A 24,887-nucleotide genomic window follows, 5' to 3' on the forward strand; every position below is an offset into this window, starting at 1 on the left:
CTTGAAAATGGATTTTTATTATTTTTATTTACACGCCCCCTCCCCTTTATTTACACAAATATATTTTTAATCCTATTTACGGAACAACTCAAACGAACTTTTACCACCAACGGCCAGTTCTGATGCAAGTGTGGGCTTGTTGAGCAAATCTAATGAAGTCTTCTGAATTACCGTTGATTACAACACGCCGCCTCATCCTTCTTATCTGAGCATTACGTTAAAAATGCCAGCATTGCGTTTGAAAGTTAATAATAAACTGGGTCATTCGGGTAATCCATTGTAAACGCCTGAGCGCATTTTATATTGTCACAGTATTACAATAAACGCTTTATTTTCGTTTTGAAGCTCATAGGCCGAGCGGTTAATTATCTATTCAAAAATAGGCCAATGAGAGCCTATTGCGTGTGGGCGGGTCCCTTTGTTGACATGCGCTCGTTCATTGGACGAGCTTTAAAGGAGGAGGAGCGTCGCAGCCCTACTTCGTTTCCGCACTGTGGTTATGTCGTGCCAGGTCCTTATGGGAGCGGGACTGAGTCAAGGCGGCAAATTGCGTTGTTGAAAAACATGCTTCATTTCATCAGCTGAACATATGAACACGTTTGGAAGGGACTGGTCCATCGCGCACGGCTTTCCAGACGTTTATCGCGTGGCTGTTGTATAATTGTTGTTTGTTTGGGTTTTTTTTACACATAACGCGTAATCGCACCTGACTGGTGCCGGCATGCTGTTAGACTGCAAGGTTTTTATAGGGACCGGGTGCTTAAAGACTGGGACTTACTTTGGCCTCAGCACAGGACGACATATCAGATACAAAACTGCTCAAAACTTAATATTGGATTTTAACGTATTTTTTATAAGCTACTATTACTGCAGATAAGTGGGTCAAAGGTTTGCTTGCTTATCAGAGCCCCATTGCAATAATTCACCTTTATTCCATACAAGACAGAAGATGAGGCTCTCTGTAATTGTCGGTTGCAACCTGGCATTCATCTTTGTCGACATAGTGGTCACCACAGTGCTGTACGTCCAGGGATCTAGCCTGGAGGTGTTTGAGGATGACGTCAAAAACTTCGACGTGCGCCACTCGCTCCTGGACCTGTGGGGGACGCTCCTCCTGCGGGTGTGCCTGCTCCTGGGGGCGTCTATCGGGGTGCTCTGGAACCGGAGGGACGGGCCGCGGCGTGTGGCCCGCCTGCGTCCGCTGGCAACGTTCACCAGTCTGGTGGTCCTCAGCTATGCACTGGTCAAGCTGCTGGTGCTGTCGGAGCAGGGCGCGTTGGCGCGTGAGCCCTGGTTCCTCGCCCTGCTCGCCTGGACGTGCGGGGCCGCAGTCACCGCGCCGCTCCTCTGGAGGCTGCTGGCGAGGGCACGGGGCGACGAGGTGGCTGGCGAGGAGAGTGAAAGGCTGGTGGACGGAGAGGGAGAGGGGGAGGCGGGGAGGGAGGAGGAGGAGCCCAAGGAGAAGTGCCAAACAGCGGGCAAGGGCGCGAGGCGGCAGCCGAACTCGGGGGCCACTGTTGGCCGACTCCTTTCCTACTGTAAGCAGGACTCGGCGCTGCTGACCACAGCTTTCTTCTTCCTCCTGCTCTCTGCTGTGTGTGAGTGTTTACACGTCTCTGTGTCACATTCTCCATGACACACAATATTAACCACTCACATCACAGGGGCCCACCGGTCACAGTAGACTTGAAACTACATACATTTGGTATCAATTTCAGTAGTTATACTGAATAATTCAGAGAAGTTACTAAATAATATAGGACTTTGGAGTAATTAATATACCCTAAAATTATTAACGTAAGTGAAGAGGTTAATAGAAAGAAAATTACCTCTGCTTCACCATCCAACATAACCTAACGTACACTGTAGTGGGCACATTACTGTTATCTTAAAAAACAACCCGTTACCTTAAAAAAACTAAATCTGGATCCTCAGTTGCAGCAGTTTCTGATTGGTGCTCTATTAAATCTGTTCAGCTTTTGTAAGTTACAAGTGATTAACTATTCAAGGGTCTTTTGTAAACGTATACTGGATATAATGAGTTGTAGGCTGAGAAAGAAAACCTCTTCTTCTTTGATACAACAGTTTTAGAGGTAACAGAAGAATGACCTTTTTAAAGTGATATTTTTGATTAGTTGTACCATGCTTGTAAAATTAGATGTTACCATTCCTTCATTTGGATATGAACAACATGTCTAAACAAATTTTGCCAACAGGGCATGCTAACATCCCATCACACTAAGAGCTAAACCCGTCACATCACAAATCGGTGTATGTATAATGGAATGTGTGCTCTGCATGGGTTTTGGTTGCTTTGTAGAAAAATGGTAAGCCAAAAATATCACATTTCTTCCTAAACAAGCTCGGTGAACTTGGATCGTGATTCTGGCTTCACTGCATTAGTTTTAGATACTTTTTGAATATATTTTGAATTAAATGTGAACAACGTTTCCTGAATATAGATTTATTGTAGTCTTAAACTACATAATAATGTCAGTGGTGATTCACCACTTGGCGTGTTCTGTATCATATGAGTTTAGGACTAATCTTCTGGAAAAGCGACTTAAGTTTTCAATTCATTCAAAAATGAGAAACTCAGCAAAAAATTAATTCCACTGAGGTGCTTAATGTTTCCCATTTTACATTCCTAATGACCGGCAGTTTTACAACTGTCTGCTGTTGCATTGCACATTGCTGTGGTTTTGCTCTGTTGCCACAGTCAGTTCTCTTTTGCACTTACACACAAACAGATCGATGTCTGGCCCAGTTACACATCCAGGATAGGGTGTTGTGTAGCTGCCACATTACCCTCTTTAACAGTTCTATGCATTATGACATCACAAAGCACAGTTCGTTGTACAGCAGTTCCAGTGTTCCACAGCAGTTCCAGTGTTCCACAGCAATTCCACAGCAGTTCCAGTGTTCCACAGCAGATCCACAGCAGTTCCACAGCAGTTCCAGTGTTCCACAGCAGTTCCACAGCAGTTCCAGTGTTCCACAGCAGATCCACAGCAGTTCCACTCAAACAATCACTATAATCATTATCAAATACAGTCAGTGACCCACGCCAGCTTTAGCTTAGGCCTTTTATTTGGTTGTTTACCTGTTTTTATATGTATTTCTTGAGCTCAAATGTTCAGCAGTCCTGAGGTTTGCAGTCCTGCCTGGTCCTCGTGCCCCCAGGGGCCACTCCAGGTACTCAAGCTGCACAGCTCTTGTTTACCTGGCCAAGTGCACTGGGTGAACTTATTCACCACACAAATGTGACAAAATCTTTTTTTTCTTGAACACACGGTAAATACGATTCCCCCTCCACGCACACACACACACACCCTTCTTTATAGCACTAATTTTAGTAAGTTTACTCTTAGGTTTCTGTGTCTCTCCAGGTGAAGCCTTTATCCCGTATTACACCGGCAAAGCCATAGACGGCATAGTGATGCACAAGAGTATGGAATACTTTGCCAAGCCCATGATCATCCTCACCGTGCTGGCCCTGGTCAGGTGAGTCGCGCGGCCCACTGGCGTTCCGCCTCATTGACGGAGTTCTTGGGGGCCTGGCGTTAACTCTGAGAGCCCGTGTCTCCCTGCTCAGCTCCGTAGCCATCGGGGTCCGCGGAGGCGTGTTCGCGCTGACGTTCGCCAGGCTCAGCATACGACTGCGGAACCTCCTCTTCAGGTCGCTGGTGCACCAGGAGATCGCCTTCTTCGACACCAACCACACAGGTGGAGCCTCGCGGCAGGGGAAAACACACTCTGTTCATGCCACGCCGGCTGATATAAGACTTGAGCACGTGAAATGGGATGGTTTGAATCTGAAAAAATTGGGATAAGTATGGAACAGCATTTCTCCGTGTGTGGAGAAATTTAGTGAGACCCTCTGGTGTTATACGGTGATGGTGACTACAGTCTTATTGTATGGGCGCAGCGTTAAATCTTTGCACAAACGTGTCTGGGATCAGCATGTTTGTTTTCATAGTTGATTGTCTTTTGTATTCAAACAAGGCCTGGGATTGCGAGCCAAATCAGTAATCAATTTGAGATATCAGATTAACATGAGGCTTTGACCTAAACCACATGAACCTTCCCCGATTGGTCCTGAGGTCCTAAGGGGAGAGACCGGCCCCTGATGTAGAACGCTTTGTTGCATGACGACACACTATGAAAAAGCGTCAGTTTACTAGAAAAAGTGATCTTTCTAGTAAACTGTCTACCTAGTGCAGTGTTGGAAGACTAGGATGTCGGAGAGATCCGACACGGCAGCACCAGTTCCGTGTCAAGTGTTTAAATGCCGTCTTATGTCACGACGTCTTGCTATGCAGGTGACATCACGTCACGGCTGACGTCGGACACGACACAGGTGAGCGACCTGATCTCGCAGAATGTCAACCTGTTCCTGCGTAGCTTCATCAAGGGTGCCGGCTACTTTATCTTCATGTTCGGAATGTCCTGGAAGCTCTCCCTGGTCATCATCATGGGTTTCCCCTACATCGCTGTTATCTCCCAGCTCTATGGCGAGCATTACAAGGCGAGTCCGCCACTAGGGGGCGCCAAAGGAGCCCCGATAGCTGGCAGTGGCGTTGTTTCTACAAGCCCCAGCTGACCTCTGTGAATACGCTTCTAGGTCAGATGTTTCCAGTCCAGTCCGCTGAATTACCCAGCTGGCTGTCACTGTTATTCACTTTCGACATACCTGAGCCAATTAAACAAGGGCTCTAGGGATATAACTGTGTTTTAACAAGTTAGTTTATTTAGTTCTATATTTACTAGAATAGTAACAGCAGTAGTGGTACAGTTAATAAATAATGTTTTCAGAGTTATGGGGGTGGAGTATCAGAGTAACAGACAGATGTGATTGTGTTTAAATCCATGCATGGCCTGATCTGTTTGTGGTGTTATTGCTGCGTCTGTGTGAATAAACGGGTGCATATAAATGTATGCAAGTAAGTGTTTCACTTAATTAGGCCAGAGCTCTTGTTTTCATTGTAGCGTACTATATAACGAACGGTCCCACTAAAATAGTCTTGCACCATTCTGCTCCACAGAAATTAACCAAAGAGGTGCAGGCCTCGCTGGCCCATGCCAACAGGGTTGCCGAGGAGACCATCTCGGCCATGCGCACGGTCCGCAGCTTCGCCTGCGAGGAGCAGGAGGCTGACGGCTACCACCGCCGGCTGCTAGACGTCTTCAGGCTCAACAAGAAACAGGCCCTGGCCTATGCCTGCTTCATGTGGTCCAGCTGTGTAAGTTACCGTGGCAACGGCCATCCAGCTCACCCCAGGGATGTTCTCGACTGACCTAAAGTTTTTTTTTTTTTTTTTTTTTTTTTTTTTTTTAATGACTCGAGACCTAAATGTTTGCTTCGGGCCTCCTAGGTGTGAAACCCAAACCCAAACTCTCTGGGCCTAACCTTTAGGACCGGGCCCTCATCATATATAAATGATATTTAGTCATTATATCATTGTTTTGTCTTGAGGTTAAGCAGCTCTGGATTTAAGATCTGAGTCACGTGACACCTCATGTTCTCTTACAGACACGTGCTGCATTAGAATCACACCTCTGTGCTCTCATGGGGTTGTTGATTTCTTTGGAAGCTGCTTCCTGTTCAAAGACATTGCTTAGTTTTCAAAGTTTTCGGGAGCTGCTGTTTACATATAGCAAAGAGACAGACGCACACAGTGCACATCATCATGTACACGATGTCATTTATAGGATCCTTTTTGATGTGGGAATCACGCCATCGATGTTTTTGTTGTTTTAGATTTCGGAGCTGGCTTTGCAGGTGGCTATCCTGTTTTACGGCGGACACCTGGTGGTGACGGGCCAGATAACAGGGGGGACCCTCATTTCTTTCATCATCTATGAGCTTGAACTCGGCGAATGTCTTGAGGTTAGCTGTGTTTGCGACTGACAGTGTGTGCACGTCCCCGAGCGTTCACGTACGTGTCGATGTCCTATATCCGTTTTTTCGGTTTCGTTTTGCAGAGCATCGCATCCGTCTACACAGGCCTGATGCAGGGTGTGGGGGCGGCCGAGAAGGTGTTCGAGTACATCGACAGGAAGCCCAGACATGCTCCCGATGGCCTGGAAGCGCCGGACACCCTCCGCGGTCTGGTGGAGTTCCATGATGTGACATTTGCCTACCCCACACGTCCAGACACTGATGTCCTGAAGGTAGCGCTCCCGGCCAGTTAAACGTGAACTGAAAGCCTATATTTCCAATGCATGGGCTGTCCCAACCATTCTGATGGTACCTGCAGCAGTTCACTGAATGTCATGACCTCTTCGTTTATCAGGGTTTGTTTATATCAGCATTGCTCATGTACCAACTAAACGGTCCACGTTCTTGCTCCCAGTACACCTGTACCAGGTATTCAGTGTTATTATTAGCTTGGTTGAGGCCTGTTGGGAGGTGGGATAGATCAAAAACATGGACCGTCTGAGGGTTCCTGAGGACCGGGTTGAGAAACGCTGGTGTTGATAACACCTAGTCTACGGGTGGATGAAGCCAAAAAACCCCAACCGCCCCCACCCCCCTGCCCGTTCTGTTTTCAGAGCGTCTCCTTCAGCATTCACCCGGGCGAGGTGACAGCCTTGGTGGGTCCCTCGGGCAGCGGTAAGAGCTCCTGCGTGTGTCTGCTGGAGAACTTCTACTCCCCAATGCAGGGCCAGGTGCTACTGGATGGGCGGCCGGTTCAAAGCTACCAGCACGACTACCTTCACTCCAAGGTGAGCTCCTGCCTGGCAAGGCACTTAACCGCTTGGCTCCGATTGCTTACATGCATACGTGAGTGTCTGTTTGTGATTGGCATGTTCCTTCTTGATTTCTGCTCAGTGTTTCTTTAAGTTCACCAAACTCCTGCGCTGTGGTGTTCTGAGTAGGAAATATGACAACATGAGGGTATCGCTGACACTGCTGTAAATATGGGCCTGCATGTTTCCGCTCGGCGCCGTCGCAGGTAGCGCTGGTCAGCCAGGAGCCCGTCCTGTTTGCTCGCTCGGTGCAGAAGAACATCTCCTACGGTCTGACAGACGCTCCGATGGAAGCTGTCGTTGCCGCGGCCACCAAAGCCAACGCTCACGAGTTCATCTGCGGTCTCTCCAAGGGCTACGACACGGGTTGAGTTTCACACATGAATTATGTTTTGAAGTGCTCGTACTTTTAAAAAAAAAAAATCAAGTTACATTCGTCTGATATATTTATTTGGTTTCTTAATTAAAGAGTTGGTTTGTTGGTTTATTGGTTTATTAAAATAAATCAAATTGAGTTTTTTTGGCTTGTGGAAAACTCAGTTCGCCATTTAGATTTCAGTGCATAAAGGTATTATGGCTTCAAAATGTTTGTGTTGAGGCAAGAATCCTCCAGCCAACCCATTAGACCCAAAGTTTTTAGGTTCGTCGCACTGAGGAGGCCTCTCGGTCATGCCCGTGTGCGAGCTCTTTGACCCGCCCCTTTTTGTGGTGCTGAAGGTGTGGGGGAGAAGGGATCCCAGCTGTCTGGAGGCCAGAAACAGAGGGTGGCCATTGCACGCGCCCTCATCCGGCAGCCCTGTGTGCTCGTGCTGGACGAGGCCACCAGTGCGCTGGATGCCGAGAGCGAGCATGTGGTAGGCGGGAAATACGAACCCATTTTCTCTGATACCGAAAAGTAGTTCTGGTTTATGAAAGAATTTTGATGGCCATTCTCTAATGGAGTCCAGCTGTGTGCCAACGTCCGGCTGCTCTGTGTTTTCCCAGGTCCAGCAGGCACTGAACGGTGCGATGGAGAACTGCACGGTGCTGGTGATCGCCCATCGGCTGAGCACAGTGGAGAGGGCCGATCGCATCGTCGTGCTGCAGCGGGGCTCTGTGGCAGAGCAGGGCCGGCATGCTGAGCTCCTGGCCCGTCGCGGCATCTACTACAGGCTGGTCCAGAGGCAGGCGCTGAGGCTGGAGGGCGGGGCCACAGACGAAGTGCCCCGCCCACCCGGGGCGCCGCCTCCCCAAAGCCGGGAGGAGGACGAGGAGTTTAGTGAGGGGGAGGGTAGTGAGGCTGGACACAGGGCCACATATTGATGTGAGTTCGGCATGGCCTTCTCTGCGCCAGCCGTTGCTTTGGAATTAGGATAATCGCACTGTTAAGTACAATAATTGCAATCGCGATACCTGTGAGATTACTGATTACTGGATTTGCTGGAATCTTTAAGATCAAGAGGAAGTTGTCCTCTTGGAGGGGAACAAGCATGGGAAGATTTTTATTTGTCACACACACGCACACACAGACAAACACATGCACACATTTCTTTGTTCTTTAAAAAAGGTCAAATCCTTTAATATGAAACAAAGATGTGTTGGGTTTAAGGGTCTAGTTAACCAGGTGGATTAGCACTCTGTTGTAGAATGCCACGCAGTGCTATGGTGACTGCACTACTTCACATATCAGTACACAAACGCATTGCACCACAGTTTGAATCTGAAGGAAATAAAGAACTATGAGAAATGCCTCAAGACTCCAAGATGTCTGTTTGCAATAATAATGTGTCAATTCAGATGTTTTTTCTTATTTAACTTTGGAAATGAACAAAGATGAAGAAATAAAGAATGTAATCCAAATGTATCAAAGTGAGATTTTTTATCAGAAGCAATATTTTCCACTTACCAGCTACTTTGACATTTATTTACTGAAATGTATTTAATAAAAACACCTTATAGATGGCGAGTAACATTGTTTATCTGTTTCTCTGCAAAATGTGTGTTGGCCATCCCCCAAGATGCTCAGTAGTGGTCAGTTTGTGACCACAAGACCAGATGTTGGCTGGATGACTTTTGGTGACTAGATCACCTTCCACCCAGCAGTCCCAATGTCACTTGTAACAACCCAGCTAGCTTATCGCGCCCAGAAACGCTGCAACGTTATTAGTGTCAATGCTGTGTTGAGAATGGTCTGCCGGTCATGTTCATCTTAATGGTGTGCTGAGAATGGTCTGCCAGTCAGCGGCGTCCCTGTGGGCAGAAGCTCCATGGTGTTAAAATAACTGTGGCCGAGGATCCGTGCATAAGAACATAGGAGCTATATTGTGCACTTACAGATCGCAGCTTTAAGATAGTTTAACATAGTTGATCAGGTACAATGTAGGTGTTTCCAATACATTGGGTAATGAGTGTCAGTAGCATTAACCCATTATACATTCTTTATGAACAAACCCCCCACAAAAAAATGGCTTAAGAAAAATTATTGGTTATATAGGCTGTGCCCTAGGGAGACCAGGAAGCCTCATTTAAAAAAAATGAGTCTGAATACATTTTTGGCACTCATTTCAAGCATAATTACATATTCTGACAAGAGCACAGAGATTGTGGTGCTAAAAATTTTAAGTTTGCTTACTACTAGGTTATATATTTAATTTAGCATTTCATCAGATAGCAAAATGTATCTGTTGGGCCCCATAAATGAAACAACACCAACTAATAAGATAATATATAATTCTTCTTGTAAATTAACCATGTACCGTAGAAGTGCCTAAGCAACTGTCATCTTTAGTGATCATTTGGTAAGAAGTAGTCTTTTTTTTGCAACAGAATTAGTGTAAGCATAGTATTTTATTTCTTCACACTGTCCTATTTATTACGCTGTCGTTGTTTTTATATTGCGTATATAAAACTTCATTTGAAGGGTCCCCCAAATCTTGCATAGCCTGAGGCCTAATCTGGCCCTGATGGCATGTGACGTCATTGTCAGGAATGCTTTTGATTAGGGAAGGAACAGTATCTTAGTTACTGTTTGGAGCTATAAAACCCCCCACATTATTTTACACATTGTTTGCCCTTTATTACCATAGAAAAGGCCCAGACTTCTCATTAAAATACTTTGTTTGCCAAAGGTAAACAGTGGTGAATGCTGCTGTTATTCCTTTCTGCGCAAACATTCTCTTCCAGTGTGCCGGCGACACACCGACGCATCGTTCAAGCCCATATCGAATGTGCTCCACCGACCCAAAACCGAAACATATCGTATATAATTTCACTTTCGACACAACTCGGCCCATGTACAGGATTTTCGAACTGGCCTAAGGTCAGATTCAACACACACGCGTCACCAAACTCGAAACGCGACGTCACAGCGTAACTCCTCTCTCGGCTCTTTCCGGTCGAAGTGACTACGGCTTTGCTCGCTGGCGTCGCGTTTCCTCCTCCAGAGTGGCAAAGTCTTAAAAACTCAGAAGGCCAGCGGAGGGAGGGAGGGAAAGCGCACGACTGTGGCCGGGATGGCTCGCTTCGGAAGCGAATTGGCCGCTTACTCCATAGCGCAGTTATCGGAGCTGCTCGAAGACGACGAGAAGCTCAGCAACATCGTCCAGGACATGGAGGAGGTGAGCCTGTTTCGCCTTTCCGTCCAGCGTGGTGTTTTGAAGGACGCCGTGCTTAGTTGTACTTTATAACAACCTGTTTCCCGGCTAAACAAAGCGAGTTACATTGCTTATCCGAATTTTGGTACATCCGTATCGTTAATACCCTGTAACCATTAAAAAAATAATAATTTGGGTAACTATATGAATATGCATTAGCAGCATAACAGTCCTTCAGAATATTCACTCGGGATTATTGAATTATCACTACTACTACTACTACTACTAATAATAATAATAATATTGAATGATCACTAATAAACTTAACATTGACCTCGAGATTAAACGCCGTGAAGCGATTGGAAAATAAACTCTCCAAGCAGTGGCTGAAGGTTGTCGAATCATGCTGCGTGTTGTTTTTTTGCTATGACTTGTCAGCAGATACAAGTTTGAACGCTGCAGTGACATTGTATCTACAGCTCTGTTGCAGTCAGAAATACGGGTGCACTACATTACACGCAATTTCTAGCTATGTGGCTGTTTGTCATACGTTGTTGATTTCTTTTGAAGAAAGCAGACTGTGCGAAAAAAAAAAAAAAGTCTCTGTGTGTCACCTAAGTTTCAGGTGTCAGGAAATGTAACAGGGTGGGTCACACACGGTGACCTCACGTCGGAAAGAGCGCATCTACGCGTCGAGTGGCCGCTGAGTCATGGCGACAACGAAGATTTGGGTGGCTGGCGCGTCCCGGGTCCACCGGCTTCGACTTTGATTTACGTGACCCTTCAAATTCCCGACGAAGTGTCTGTCTGGAGGGGTCTCGCAGTCCTTTTTTTTTTAACCATACCCCAACCGCCAAAAAGTAGCGTTGAAGACCCGACCTCCACCAACGTCCCTCAGAGGCGCCGGGTCCTCACACGCCGCAGTTGCCGAATATAGCGGCGGCTGCTCGGGGTCACGTTAGGCGCGGACTCGGTGGGACGTTGTTTAGTGGTCGCAGCCGGCTCGGACATCTGCTTGTATTACGGCTGGCTCAGCGGCTTGGGCTTCGGCTTAACCGTCATCCAAGGCACGTACGCTGCTTTCATCGCCGGTGGGGCGGGGGGAGTTGGCTGCAGACCAAAGGAAAAGGGGCTGTGACCTGTTCCTCATCGACGAGTCTGGCAGATGTGCGAGATTTCGATTTCCTGCTGCGCGTCTAAGGAAGTGGCTTTTTGAAGTCGTTACAAAAGTTATTGTGGTTATTCGCACTGTAACCGACGTGCCTTAAACCTCAGCCTGATGTAAAACACAATTTCGGCTGACAAATGTGCTAGAAATGTCAAAAGAATGCAAGTAGAATTCCCAATTTAGTGTGTGATGCCTGGCTGAGTAGTCGCTGCTTGACAGACTAGACGAGAACCGTGTGACTTATCTGGAATACACGACCTGGTGAAGGGTGTAACCACAGTATTAGCGCTTGTGCTAGTCCTGGTATCCTTCAGTACCATCAGTGGTGTAGTGCAGGGTGGGGCATAAAAAAAAAATCTATTTATTTACAATCCCCTACTGGAGCCCCCCTGCTTAAGGCCCCCTGCAGTGTGTACCCTGCATGCCCCTGAGTACGCCTTGTTGTTCAATGCCAGGTGTCTGTGTCTGTCACCATCCGAGGAGCTCCCGACCTTTCCCAGACACCCGTTTGACAGACCAGGCAGAGAAGCCAGCTCGGTCGTAACCATGCGGGAAAAAGGTCTGACGTTGCCCGCAAACCGGTCCGATGGGGTACGGGCAGGGGGAGTCCCGTCGTGCAACGCCGTCATTATGCAACACCCTTCTTGGCATCTGAGTTCTTCTTTTGTGTCTGCATTTCTGAACACACTCGCTGTGAGCTCCTGGTAATTGCCGCTTTAGGACAGACCTGTTCGGTAACCTGCAGAAGTAGAGGAACGTGTCAGTAGAAGGTATCGGTATGTTGTTGCAGGCAGATGACTCTTGCCCTGCTTTTAACGAGAAGTCATTTGTTCTGAGATGATGTATGCGCCTCTTAATAAGAGGAGACATCCTGTCATTCCGTTACGTTCAGAGGTTTACATGGGAACAACAGATGTCCTTGTTTGACTTTAGAACGGCCCACCTGTTTATTAATGGCACGCCATAAAAGTCCCTCAGGAAAAAAAAAACAAAAAACCTTTGGGCTTCTGTGTGTTTGGGGGAGAGTGAGACTAGAGGAATGTGCACTTCATATTTAACCCCACCTTCAACATAGACCGTGTAAGGACTATTGAGAAGTAACTTGAACTTGAGGGTAATCTCGCATATTTAATCTTTTATTAGCACCCTGATAAGGCAATGGAAATGTTTATTTCATTACCAGCCATTTCACAGGAGCTCTCAGGGCGATATGGTCATCTTAATGAAATTCTGTAATCTCTTATGTTTAGCCCTGGTAACATACAGTGGCTGTTTTTTGTGGCTTACCCGATGGAAGTGAACCCTAATCCTAACCGGACTGTCTAAATTTCACCTGGTGGAAGGAGACTCCAAGTTCAGTTTGTCCACGTTGCTGGCTCCTTTGTGTTTCTACAGATTAAGTTTACAATGAGCTTTAAAGTCAAACCTCCCACAGATCCTGAGATCTCATGACTTCGCCATATCGTCAGAACTGACTTAACAATAAGGCTGATGTAAAACAAGATCAGTTCCCAATATAGGGTTAAAACAGTTGTAAGCTTTTTTTTTTTTTTTTTTAAACACTTTCACTAACCTGACTTTATATCCTGATAGTTATAACAAAAATAAATCAGAAACAAAACATTTCAGCACACAGCAGCTACATTTAACCAATCACAAGACTTGCCTGCCAGCCATTTTCTCATGCAAGAGGATCAGCCTAGAAATGGAGGAGTGGTCTAAGCTCTGAACGCACGTGTGTTTGGAAGGAGTGGCTGTGGGGACATGTCTGTGTGGAGGGCGTGGGGCGTGGGGAAGGAAGCAGAACCCTTTGGTGGCTGAGTGCAGTGGAAGTCGTCAAGAACCGCAGCTTCAGTCCTAAATCTGCACTTATACCAGATCAAAATACAAATTCAGGCTTCACTTGTGATTATGGAGGAGTGCTCCAGTCTGGCACACAAACTCAGTCAGTGTTCTCAATTTACCACACCTAAACATTTAACTGTAGAGCCATTAAGCCATGCGCGTTAGAACCGGAAAAGCAGTGGCACGGTTCTCCGGGAATGCAATTGAGATCGGGATGTCCCTTGTAGTGTATACAAAACACACAAGTGAATCTGTGATTGTTGTTAAAGGCTGACCTGTGTTAGTTCACAAAATTAATTAAGTTTAGTGCTAGGCGATATTTAAGTTGATTGAATACAGTATTTACTTATTAAAATATTTTGACAAATGACACTGTTGCTTATTGGAACAGTGGTAAAATTTTGATCACTGCGTTCTTTGGGGTCCTACCTTTGGCACGGCATACAAAGGAGATTTCCCCTCACAACTCGGAACATGGTGTCCTCTTGACATGGCTACAAAACTGAACAAACTCTTTCCAGACTCCAGTACTTGCTACACATTGTGCAAGGGTGGCCCAAGCTTGCCGGTAGGCGGACAATATTAAAGGGAAAAAAAGGTGGGCGATATGGAAAGTGTTAAGAGATTGCATTATCTTGTAATAAAGAAAATGGCTGAAATTTCAAGGTGTTTCAGGTACCTAAGAAAAGTGGCTTCTTTAAGTTACTTTTATCTTGTAATCTAGTGGCTTTGTAACATAGAAGACTGTTCATATGCCCATAAGCTATATAACACTAAAAGAAAGGCTGGAAAAACATGTCGTTGATGAGGATATGGTTCACTTTTTAGTCACACAAATTCAATTTCAGTGAATAACGTACTATAATTTTCAAATGTACAAACCATTCAGTCTCCCTGTGTGACAAAGGTACATAGACAACGTGTAGAATTTGCCCCAGTCAATATGTCCTACTTGTGTTAATAGCACAGGATGAACAGCCTGGTAGCAGTCCACTGCTTTAAATGTACAAGGACTTTTTTTTTTTGTTATGGTAAGAATGGAGGTCATTCAATACTGAGAACCTATTACTACAAAAGGAGTGTAATGGCGTCACGGTTGCAGTGGTGCCGCCTCCTTCGCGCTTGTTTAGTAGAAATCCTCTTGTGTTTTCCTGACTTGTGGGCTTCATGTCCATGGGGCCGAAGGGCTGTCTAATTAATTATGCTGCTCGTCTAGACCATAAAGGGGGGTGGTGCACGCTTATTCCGAGCTTCCAGAGGGTCTGCTCGGGATGCAGAATTCGGCAAGCTTCGCATGCGGAATGACCCGAACACGGATGTGATGTAAACGAAACAGGAGTGGCTGACCACAGATTTTTATTTCAGTTGAATTAGCATACATTACTTATAGAATTTTTGGGGTGTTGAATTGTAACTGTTTTAAACTTTAGAATTTATAATTAAATAATATTTTAAATTAATCTTCAATAAAAATAGGTCCGTTGGCTATGACACTGTACATATTGTCTAATCTATATTAAGATAAAATCCACACCTCTAACCAGTGGCTGAAAGGCTGGATCAGGTGATAAGCCACTCTGCCTCCAGAGTTGGTTTTGGCGTTCACCATAGAAACAGCTTGAGCGAAGTGATTCTTGTTTTTTTTAATATGAAAGCAGCCATGCAGTCTCACAGATCTGACGTGACTGTCATGTTTTGGACTTCAGTATTGGGTCACGTGCACTTAAAATATGTCCATTTATGTCTACCTACACATGACTGGATGCTCACAGCACACATTTAAGTGTGTGTCAATTGTTGGAAGTCACATCGGCATGTTAATATCAGCAGTGCAAGGGCTAGTATTATTGTAACATTTAACAGACGACATGTTGCACACCTGGAGTTTGAACTCCAAATCAGACCTGCCTCATCCATCTAACAGGTCTTCAGCAGCATCTATATCCTGGAGCCAGTGATCAGAGTAGTGTTGGAGGAAACTTCTCTAGGGGAAAGATCTCCTAGAGCTGTGCTCGGTCCCCTGTAGGCAGGTATTGCTGTCATAGATGTTTAGTACAGAGCCGTCTCTCTGGGGTTTTTCCCTTACATCTCCCAGGAGACAAGGACTCATTTAGGTGAGTTTAGACAACCAGGTTTTTTTTTTGTGTGCATCAGCTGAAGCCTCGGGGCCAAGCAAACCCCTCAGCCTTCCCTTCCTTGTGCAGTTTTCATTTTCTCCACAACTGGTGTGTTTGCTTGGAAATAACCCTGGGAAGATGTTTGACTCGCTCTCGGCTGCGGTCGTCAGCGGATAGGAACGTGTGAGGGTGTTCCTCTCAGACACCACCCCTGATCTGGCCTGACCCGCTGCACCCATCTCAAGCTCTTCAGCTGTACGGAGGAGGGGTCTCCATGCTCTGCGGCCTCATGCTCACCAGGAGATTCACGGGAAGCTTGCACCATCGCTCGTGTCACCACAAGGCTTTGTGCACCATTCCTCATCTTGTGATTGGCTGGCTCTGCGGTGCGTCCCCAAGCCAGCTTGTTATTCTCTTTCAGTAGGCCCAGCCCACTGCCAGCCCAACACTGTTAGTGTTGGTGCTTGGAGAGTCAGCCCCAAAACCACCTTGACCTGGATAGGATCTGTGCACACTGAAATTTAGTATTGTGTTGTGTGTGTGTGTGTGTGTGTGTTCGTGTTCGTGTTCAGGTGCAGAAGGTGCAGCAGAGCAAGGAGACGACCCTGGCCAGTAACCGGAACCTGGCTGAGCAGAACCTCCAGCTGCAGCCTACTCTCGACCTTCAGAAGAATGAGCTCACCAAGCGCTACCGCTCCCTTCAGGACCTGTTTGAGGCCTACCAGCTGCGCAAGTCTACACTAGGTGAGGCGGCGCTTTCCGACCCTGTTACCGAGGAGCGTATCAGCTCCCCCCACCCACCGTTTCAAACTTGCCACCCATTGTCATGACTGTGCGTGTTCATACCTGACGAGAAACTCTTCAAAATTGGGCGTGCGAGATCTAACCTGTGTTTGATGTTGTTACGAGTTATGTGGTAAACTCTTAACAGTTTTTAGAAAATCTTCGCAAATATTGCTGTTCTTTTCTGTCGTTCACCCGGTGCTCTTGAGAACTAGGAAGATATGATGCAGCTAAGAACACAGCGTAGCTATCTGAGGCTCCGTGCTACAATAACACCTCTCATTGCCGTGTTCTGGTTCTTGTTTCCATTTTACCCTCCCCAGGACATTTAGGGGATTTATTATTATTATTTTTTTTACCATATCTACTTCTGGCACGCTGCTAGGGCCTCCTTCCCGGCATCTCAGCTTCTGTTGACGTTTACATATAACTCCGGAAAATGGCTCGAACATTTTAAAGCTACTGTTCGTTACATGTGTGTAAGAATTTCTTATTCTCTGTTCATCTCTCTCATGTTCCCTCTCCTCTCCCTCACATGTGCTTAAGTACACACACACACACCCTGATTTTGATGGTAATATATCCTTTATTTACCCACTGCAGCGTTGGTGATTACCGAGCGTAACTTGGCGATGTAGGGGAACGACTGGAGTTCCGCGATCGAGGCTAACTCAGTGGGAGCGGTCGAATCCATTGTCTTTGTCTTTCTACGGTCTTTATTTACACTTGTCATCAATTCCAGCAGTAACGTGGCCGAGCCGAACAGGTTTTTCTGGTTCCGTGCCCTCCTGATGGGAAACCTCCCACAGCACAAAACTTTTCCCCGGTACGTCCTCTTTTGTGTCCCGCACTCCCGAGAGCGCCGAGGCACCGAGAGACTACAGCGGGGTGTTTTTCTGTCAGCTGGGCAGGGAAAGAGATCAGAGATCAAGGAACAGTGTTCAGCCCTTTGCCACTCCCCACTGTGCTGTGAATCCCTGTGTGTCGCTGATTACCCCATACCACGCACTGGTTGCTAAGCAGCTGGCTCTAAACAGCATGCTAACACTGTCCTCCTTTCTTAGCTGGGCTGCTAATCGCAGATTCTCATACAGTCTGGATTTGCTTTTGGCTTAGCCGGTGGTACCCAAGTATTTTCCGTGCACGACACCCCCATCGCTGGGTAGAAGACTTTACGTTTCTTTTGGTGTCAAACTGATTAATGGAGATTAATGTTAGTCCCGGGTTTCAAGTTTTTCTAATAGCAAATCTGCCAAGAGTGTGATTTAATACAAGACAAATGGGAAAAGAACATCCGTGTAATGGATTTCGCTGGTCTTTAGTAATGGAGTTGTATTCAGTTTTATTTTGTGCTGATGCTTTATTCTTATTCTTTTTCATTTTCTTTCTTTCAAGTACATAGTCCTGTCACTTACACCTCCCACTGAATCCCCCTAAATCGGACCATGCTGGTGGAGCATGTAGCTATAGCGTTGCCATGTCGGAACGATGAGGGCGAGGAGGCATACGCACACATGCACAGCTGAGACCGGGGCTAGTTTGGATACAGTCAAATGACCACCTCACGGTCCATCAGCGGGGCAGGCAGGGCCGTGTGGGTGTCGCTGGAGGAAGAATGGTGCATTGTGTGAGCGTGGAACTCCACTGAGATTCCTGGCAGTGGGAGCAGCAGGGAGCAGAGACCCGAGATTCACGCTTGGACTCCCTGTTTACACCCACACGTTTCTGAGGCAAACTCTTCACGGCCTTTGGGAGTACACCAGGCTGTAGGAGGTGTACTGTTAAGTTGTGAAATTAGGAACTCTTATGCTGGCTGTCTCATTTTTTATGAAGGCCTCAGGTCTGGATGTGGTCAGAGAGACTGTTTTATTTTCATTGCTGTCAGTGATAAAGCTGACTTTTACTGACTAGACCCAGGCCTGGTTCCTAAATGACAAAACCCAGTTAACTGGACACACACACAGGGTCACATTCTCTCTCTCCTGTCTCTGTGTGTGTAGAAGCAGTAGACATCGCCATTGGTAACATTGTTGCCACTTATGGATCTGTGATCACTACAGGTCCATAAATTATACATTTCATTTGTTTTGTAAGTTGCTAGCAGGAGAAGGTTTTGTCCACTACTGACCCTGCTTTTTGCGTGTGTCTGGATTCTGATCTGGGATCAGTCTGGCGGTCTGCTTTATTGAAAGTTCAAGTTATGATTTAGTGGAACATGGTGCCATGGCAACAGGCTCATATCCACTGTTAGCAAGTCTGAATATCGGCTGTCTGGGAGTTGGTGTTTATAGCAGCACTAGCTCAGCTGAAGATAAAGGAATTCATTCATTACTGTTTTTAAACGACGGCATACAAACACACGCTTGTTCCCTTCTTTGGGTAACGGAGACAAATTTAACAAGAATATCAGGTTTGAACTGAAGCACTAATGAATGTGCTGGGTTTCTTTTTTTTGTATTTGGAGATTCTCGTTTTAATTTTTTCTCTCTCTCATGGGCTTGTCTCGTTAAGGACTATGCAGCATTTCCAGAAAGCCATTATGTGTTCTGCCTCCCTGTCCTACAGCGTAAACATGGCTGTTGAACTGTCTAGCCAGCAGCCTAAGAGAGTTCAGTTTATACAGAAAGTATCAATCAGCTTTGTTCATTTCATGTTGCTAAGGTTTTGACTAGACAGATTTCATCGCTGTCCAATTAAACCTCTGCTGGTTCCGGTTGACGGCGCATGTAGCTGGCACAGGTGGTTGTGCTCCAGGGTTTCCGTGGCCCTTTAAGACCCAGCGGCTGTGTATCAAGGTGTAAGTGGGCAGTACAGGGGAAGTGAGATTAAGAAAGCTCCTTTTCTGTCAAAGACTAACAGAAGCAAGCTTCCATCCTTGGTTACTGATCCAATCTCGACACAGGTGCAACTGCGGTTTTCACAATAGTTAAATAGTCAAGGACAAAAGTGTTTGTGAAACACGGAGACGTACCCAGTAAGAGGAAAACAAGCATGACTGCTGAAATCTGAAAACTGAAATCAAGTGAAAATGTAATCCATCATGTCTGCTCATATCACTTTAGTAATATTTTTCCCCTTTGTTTCTCTTTTTACTCACAGACCACAAGTCGGGCAGCAGCTCTTTGGACACGTTCCTAGCCCTGCTCCAAGCCGAAGGGGCCAAGATCGAGGAGGAGACAGAGGTGAGTACGTCCCAAAGGCACTTCGGGCTCCTGGTTCGGAAGCGGCGAGCGTCGAGGCCTAATGTCCTCAAAGCTGAGAGCTGAGAAGCAGCACGACACGGAGGTGTCTTGGCACCGAACGGGGCAACACGAGTTCTAGCAGGGCTGTTGTGGTTCTGGTGATGTAATGCTAATATTGGCCTGGGCATTTGCATACACTAGCCTGTTTCCTGGCCTTTCTATTTCTGTTTCCATCAGTAGTGCATGATGGGCTGTATTTGGTTAAACTGTGTGTCTGACACATTGAGTCATGTTTTGATGTGACGCTTGAGGCGGGTCACCCTCACTCACCGCGTACGATGTGTTACGTTTTCCTTCGACGCTTAACAGTTTGACGGATAGTCACAAAACAGCCTCACCTAAGAGGGATATTTAGCTGTGTCATGGCAATGTAGCTACTTCGTCTCTCTCTCTGCTCATTTATGCAAAGTCATCACTGCTGTAGAGTTTAGATCACTGAGGCCAAGCAAATGTCTGTCCGAAATGACCCCGTTAATCTTCATTCATTATTAGAAACCTTTGCATTTTCTTTTCAATAAGGGTGTGGCTTGACTCACGATTCCCTACGTCTGCCTTATATATTGATTCCCTCCCCCACCCCCCCCTTTTTTTTGGGGGGAAAATCAGAACATGGCCGACTCTTTCCTCGATGGCGACGTGACCCTCGACTCCTTCATCGACGAGTACCAGAGCAAGCGAAAGCTGGCGCACCTGCGGCGCGTCAAGATCGAGAAGCTGCAGGAGCTGGTGCTGAAGGGTCCCCAGCTCCTCCAGGCCACGCCCACGGCCGACCCCGCCCCCAAGCCCTCAGCCCTCCAGAGGGAGCCTGGCGACACCCCCGTCACCCAGCCCAGACGGGCCCCGCCCCTGCCACCCATCAAGAGCCCCCCTGCCTTCCCGCCGGCCCAGCCTCTGGTTCTGCTGTCCTACCCACCCAGGCCGTACCCTCCAATCCCCCCCAGGGCGGGCCAGCTGGCGCCCAGCTTCAATCAGCTGTACCCATCCGTGTGCATGGTCCAGTACCCCCCACCGGTCCCACAGCGTTCGGCCCCGCGCATCGGCCCGCAGCCAGGCTTCATCGTCCAGTGACTCCTGGGGCCCTGCTGTCCACTGTGAAGGAACAATACGTACCCCGGACCCCGACCCGAGCCCACCTACAGCCTCTTCAGCCTGCACTCGTATAAAGGATCTCGTGCATTAAGATGCTGGAAGTCTATCATTATGGGGGTTGTTTAGACATTTCTACAGTTAAAAAAGTAGGGCATGCCATATCTGCAATGGGACTTGTTTTTTTTTTTGTTGTTGTGTGGTTTTTTTTGTTTGTTTTTTTGCGGGGTGGGGTGGGGTGGGGTGGGGTGTAAATTTGCACTTTAGACTTTGTGCTTCCATCTTTGGTTTCGAATCAGAGATGGCTGGTTACAAAGCCTCGCGCCTCATTTGCGAATCTGGCTCTCTTTGGTCCTGTTATGCTGACAGCCCTCTTCATCTCATCTCCACTTTATCGTAGCCAGCATGGCAGCAATAAGTGACCAACGAGGCCTGAATCAAAGCCGTGCTGCTGTTCTATAAACCACTCCAGGGCGTTGGAAACCTCAGCCAGGTGTGATGTTCCATCTTGCGAGTCCTGTTAATATCCCTGTGCATCCTGGAATGTTTCCTGTCCGAAAATGTCCTCTGATCGTGGCGAAGCCTATGCAAACGAGAGACCACATTGTGTTGCGCGAACAAGAGAAATAAAAGTTGTTTTGCGTTCCAGGTCAGGTGTACAGACCTGCAGCCAAAGATGTTTGGTTCACTTGATTTAGTTCTGAGTGAACTTGGGGAGATGACACATCCCTAATTCGATTAGCAGTAGAACGACATGACTGCGGTTTTCTGAGTCTCACGTCCGTCGCCGTCCTGGACGTTTTCGCCTTCAGAGTCCAAGTCGCTGACCGAGTTTAGACGGCGGCTGCTTCGTGCCGTGCTGTCTGACGGTGGCCGGCGTTTTGGGACGCGCTGCTCCTTTAAGAAAACGAGCCCGGAGGCTTCCGAGGAAGGGCGGACACTGGCAGGATCGTAGTGCGGGGAGGGGAACGACCTGGAAAATGAATAAGGGTTCAAAAAGATGGGGACGGAGAAGAATTGCGCATAGGAGCACATTCGAACGCATCGCTTGTGTCGCTTGGGTTTAACTTTTATTGTGTACTAACACTGAACATCAAATTATCTAATATTAATATGTTAATTACCATTTAATTATTTCTGTTCTATATTAATGTATAGAATTTTGACTGGGTACGATGGGTGTCAAGTGAAGCACTTCCTTTTAAATACTAAGTATATTCGGTAATAATAATAATTAAATATAAATCTTTCTTCCTTACAGCCATAGTAGCATTGATTTACTACATCATTAAAAGAAATATGTCCTTGATAAGGATGTTTTTCATTTCAACATAACCTTTTGTTAAAATTATATGTAATAGACTTACTGTTCAAGGGCAAGGTTGGTACTGTTTATATCTGAACCTCTATAGACCGTTTTGCTAATATTCCTAGCGAAGGTGCTTTCTCTGCATGCTTTGCTCCCATTACGCGGCGTTTTTTGGTTTTTTTTTTTTGCGCTTCCGAACGCGCCACGTCGGCTCGACGCTCGCTCTGCCCCGCGCCTTTTACAGCTCCAGGGACTCGGCGGAAAACTGCGTGAACGGGGACCCGAGAGGAGACCTTTTGGGTCACGGTGTTGAAGTGGAATGTTGCAATAGCCATCCAGTGCCTGCAGGTGTGGTTGCTGTGGTTACCACGGCTACTCCTGTTCTCTTTCAATGCAAAGTTCTCAGAATCTCTGAGTTGGAAAACTGAGAGCTGCTTTTGTCACAAACACGCTGTTGGCCTGATTTATCATTTTAAAAGTGTCCTTACATGCTGATATCTTCAGGTAATTTGAACACTTTTCTCCTTTAGAAAATGCATACTAGGCCATGTAGTTTTAAGGTTCTACATACCATAAGGTTTCCAATAATGGATTCCGCGTTCCTTTTCGTAGCCACGGAAAGAAACACTAGAGGTTAGCGTCCGTATATAACCCGAACGAATATACAGTGCTACGCCAGCCGTGAATTCCATGCCCGCGTTTGTCCAACAGCAGAACGCGAGTGCTGGCTTGTACTCCAAGCTTCTCCTTTACCTCACAACGGAGCTGCTCTGTCCGAACGTGGGAACTGTTCAGCGCGTTGTGCTGTTTGAGGTAGGCCGCTTTTCTTTTCGGTTTGTGGTTTTCATTATTATGTATGGAGGGCAGCAGTTATGGTCACGTGCCATTCAGTTCCTGCCGAACACCACAGGGCCCTGGGCTCTCATATTAACGCGGTACTGAAACTCACTGCATTTTAACATTGTTTGGGGCCCTCCTTGGCCTCGATTCCTTGGAGGGAAAAAAAAGCTGAACAATGCAGGCAATATATCCGGTCTTGAATGCAGTGGAACACTGCTGCAGCCTGCTATGGGTTGCCAGCAGTCTTGAAAAACCAGCATTTTTCCTCTTGTGAATATTTGTGTAGATGTTTGTTGTTTTTCATCGTCTCCGATCTTTACAATGTCAGCTGGTCGTCTAGGCTGATGATGCCTTTGTACACTCCTAATGTAAACCATTAATTTTCTGTGTGTGCGTGATAGAACTGTTGAAATTGACCTGTGTCTATTTTAAGGGTAATAAAAGAAAATAAAACGTTTTGAGCAAGTGTCTTTACTTCTTATCTAGACTTATCTACTTCTTACTCCACTTCTTTACTTGTTATCTAGCATTAGTGCTAATTTCCCAAATTAAGAGTTTTGTGCATGCTCTAATTTGTTCACTTATTCTGTCACGCTGCCATCACAAGGAATCTGGCTCCTCCTAGTGGACATATCTATACATCCATACGTGCCCTGCTTTTCTTTCTCTCTCTCTCTCTCTCTCTCTCTCTCTCTCTCTCTCTCTCTCTCTCTCTCTCTCTCTCTCTATATATATATATATATATATATACACACACACACACACACACACACACAAAATGTACATATGTATATGTTGCGAGAGATTCAAAACTGTGGTGAAGTATAGTGTTTCCTGAGAAACAGCTTTTTGGACAGAGGTCCTTCAGCTGTGCAAGCAAAGGCCTTCTGATTTAGTAGTAGGAGGAACCAATTTATATATGGAAAAGTAGATCATTCATTATATATGGAAAACCAGAACATTCATTCCATGAGGTTATAAAATTCCAAGAGTAGATCAATTCTTTTCCTTTGAGTTTCCTAATTTCATTGCTCCCATAGCAACAATTTGCAATGCAAACAGATATGTCATTAATGCAGTGTCCATTAGTATTAAAATGCCTTGCCACTGGAACCGACAAATCCATAACTCTGATGGGCTGAAGGTGTTCAATGAACCAGTCAGCGAGCCTTCTCTTGGTTTCTGTATATAAAGCTGATCTCTTACAAATAATACAGCAGACAACTCCCATAGTAACACAGGAGGAGATATGGTTAATGACAATTGATTCTTTTGTGCCAGTTATTTTAGTGGCCATGTTAATAAATTTCCATGTAGCACATCTAGAGCAGTTGCAGGCTACTGTACCACTGCCATTATTTGAATGGTCATTCATCTCACTCTTGACGAGCATGTCTTTGATGTTTTTGTCTCGTCTCGGATGAGATCAGTGGAGGATCCTTAAAAAGGGACCGTCTCTGGGGGACTCCGAAGTGTATAAGTATAATATCAGCCACTGTTGGATGACAAGTCAGCACGAAGGGAATTACTGAAGTCTTAACAGCAGGTTGATTATAGGTCAGTGCGTCCACTCTCTGAACAGGTAAAACACAAGTAAAGGCGTCGTCTGTTGCAAAGATGTGCAAGTCTAAATAGCTGTGAGTAAGGGATGGAGTTTTTACAGGCCTTGGGATGTGAACAATGGTACTGGAAATAGGAATGAGAGTCCGTAGTTTTATAACAGATGGTGATATTTAAACAAGAATTTGCACACTTCATTGAAACGTCCAAAACATTATCCTCATGCCACGATGTGCATATTCATGCATATTCAAGAGCTGGTGGAACTTGGGAGAATGAAGAAATTAACAGTTAGAGGTCGTCTAATGTGCATGTAGCGATACAAAAAAAAAAAAAATCAGCAATGTATCTCAGAAATTGTAAGGGTACAGGTCCACTATATCGCTCCAAAAATGTTTCTCAGCGAATCCAACAAAGAGGTTTGTATACCCATACTAACGCCTCTGATTTGTGTGTTGTACTTGAAGGCAAGGTGATGCGGTTCACAGTTAAATTTAAGGATACTTCGAGAAGAACTCTCCCACGGATATTCTCTTAACTGTGGGAGAGTTCTTCTCAAAGTATCCTTGATGACAGTCCAATTTTTCTCAGTATTGTTTCTGTCTGAGGTAA

General features: G+C 46.2%; 2 protein-coding genes across 2 annotated transcripts; both read left to right on the plus strand.

Annotated features, from left to right (window-relative positions):
- Positions 1-502: 502 nt before the first annotated feature.
- abcb9 (ATP-binding cassette, sub-family B (MDR/TAP), member 9) lies at positions 503-8,614 on the plus strand. The gene is made up of 11 exons (XM_027029287.3): positions 503-1,598; positions 3,390-3,504; positions 3,596-3,726; positions 4,323-4,528; positions 5,046-5,243; positions 5,762-5,890; positions 5,986-6,174; positions 6,556-6,729; positions 6,960-7,119; positions 7,471-7,607; positions 7,738-8,614. Exons 1-11 carry the CDS (start codon positions 950-952, stop codon positions 8,053-8,055), a joined length of 2,406 nt encoding a protein of 801 aa, XP_026885088.3. The 5' UTR covers positions 503-949; the 3' UTR covers positions 8,056-8,614.
- Positions 8,615-10,109: 1,495 nt separating this feature from the next.
- Positions 10,110-23,173, plus strand: vps37ba (VPS37B subunit of ESCRT-I a). Its single transcript, XM_027029292.3, has 4 exons — positions 10,110-10,349; positions 16,028-16,199; positions 19,338-19,420; positions 20,087-23,173. The coding sequence occupies exons 1-4, from the start codon at positions 10,245-10,247 to the stop codon at positions 20,546-20,548; spliced, it is 822 nt and encodes a 273-aa protein (XP_026885093.2). The 5' UTR covers positions 10,110-10,244; the 3' UTR covers positions 20,549-23,173.
- Positions 23,174-24,887: the final 1,714 nt, after the last annotated feature.

The sequence above is a fragment of the Electrophorus electricus genome, chromosome 1 (assembly GCF_041902795.1).
Source record: "Electrophorus electricus isolate QZ-2024a chromosome 1, ASM4190279v1, whole genome shotgun sequence".
Lineage (NCBI taxonomy): Eukaryota > Metazoa > Chordata > Actinopteri > Gymnotiformes > Gymnotidae > Electrophorus > Electrophorus electricus.

What these genes read in the sequence shown, in the direction of transcription:
- abcb9 (XM_027029287.3), top strand. Translation starts at nt 950, where the DNA reads ATGAGGCTCTCTGTAATTGTCGGTTGCAACCTGGCATTCATCTTTGTC. An exon ending in ACGACTACCTTCACTCCAAG is followed by an intron (nt 6,730 to 6,959) that starts GTGAGCTCCTGC and finishes GCGCCGTCGCAG; the next exon opens with GTAGCGCTGGTCAGCCAGGA. An exon ending in CTCCAAGGGCTACGACACGG is followed by an intron (nt 7,120 to 7,470) that starts GTTGAGTTTCAC and finishes GTGGTGCTGAAG; the next exon opens with GTGTGGGGGAGAAGGGATCC.
- vps37ba (XM_027029292.3), top strand. Translation starts at nt 10,245, where the DNA reads ATGGCTCGCTTCGGAAGCGAATTGGCCGCTTACTCCATAGCGCAGTTA. An exon ending in GCTGCGCAAGTCTACACTAG is followed by an intron (nt 16,200 to 19,337) that starts GTGAGGCGGCGC and finishes TTTTACTCACAG; the next exon opens with ACCACAAGTCGGGCAGCAGC. An exon ending in AGATCGAGGAGGAGACAGAG is followed by an intron (nt 19,421 to 20,086) that starts GTGAGTACGTCC and finishes GGGGAAAATCAG; the next exon opens with AACATGGCCGACTCTTTCCT.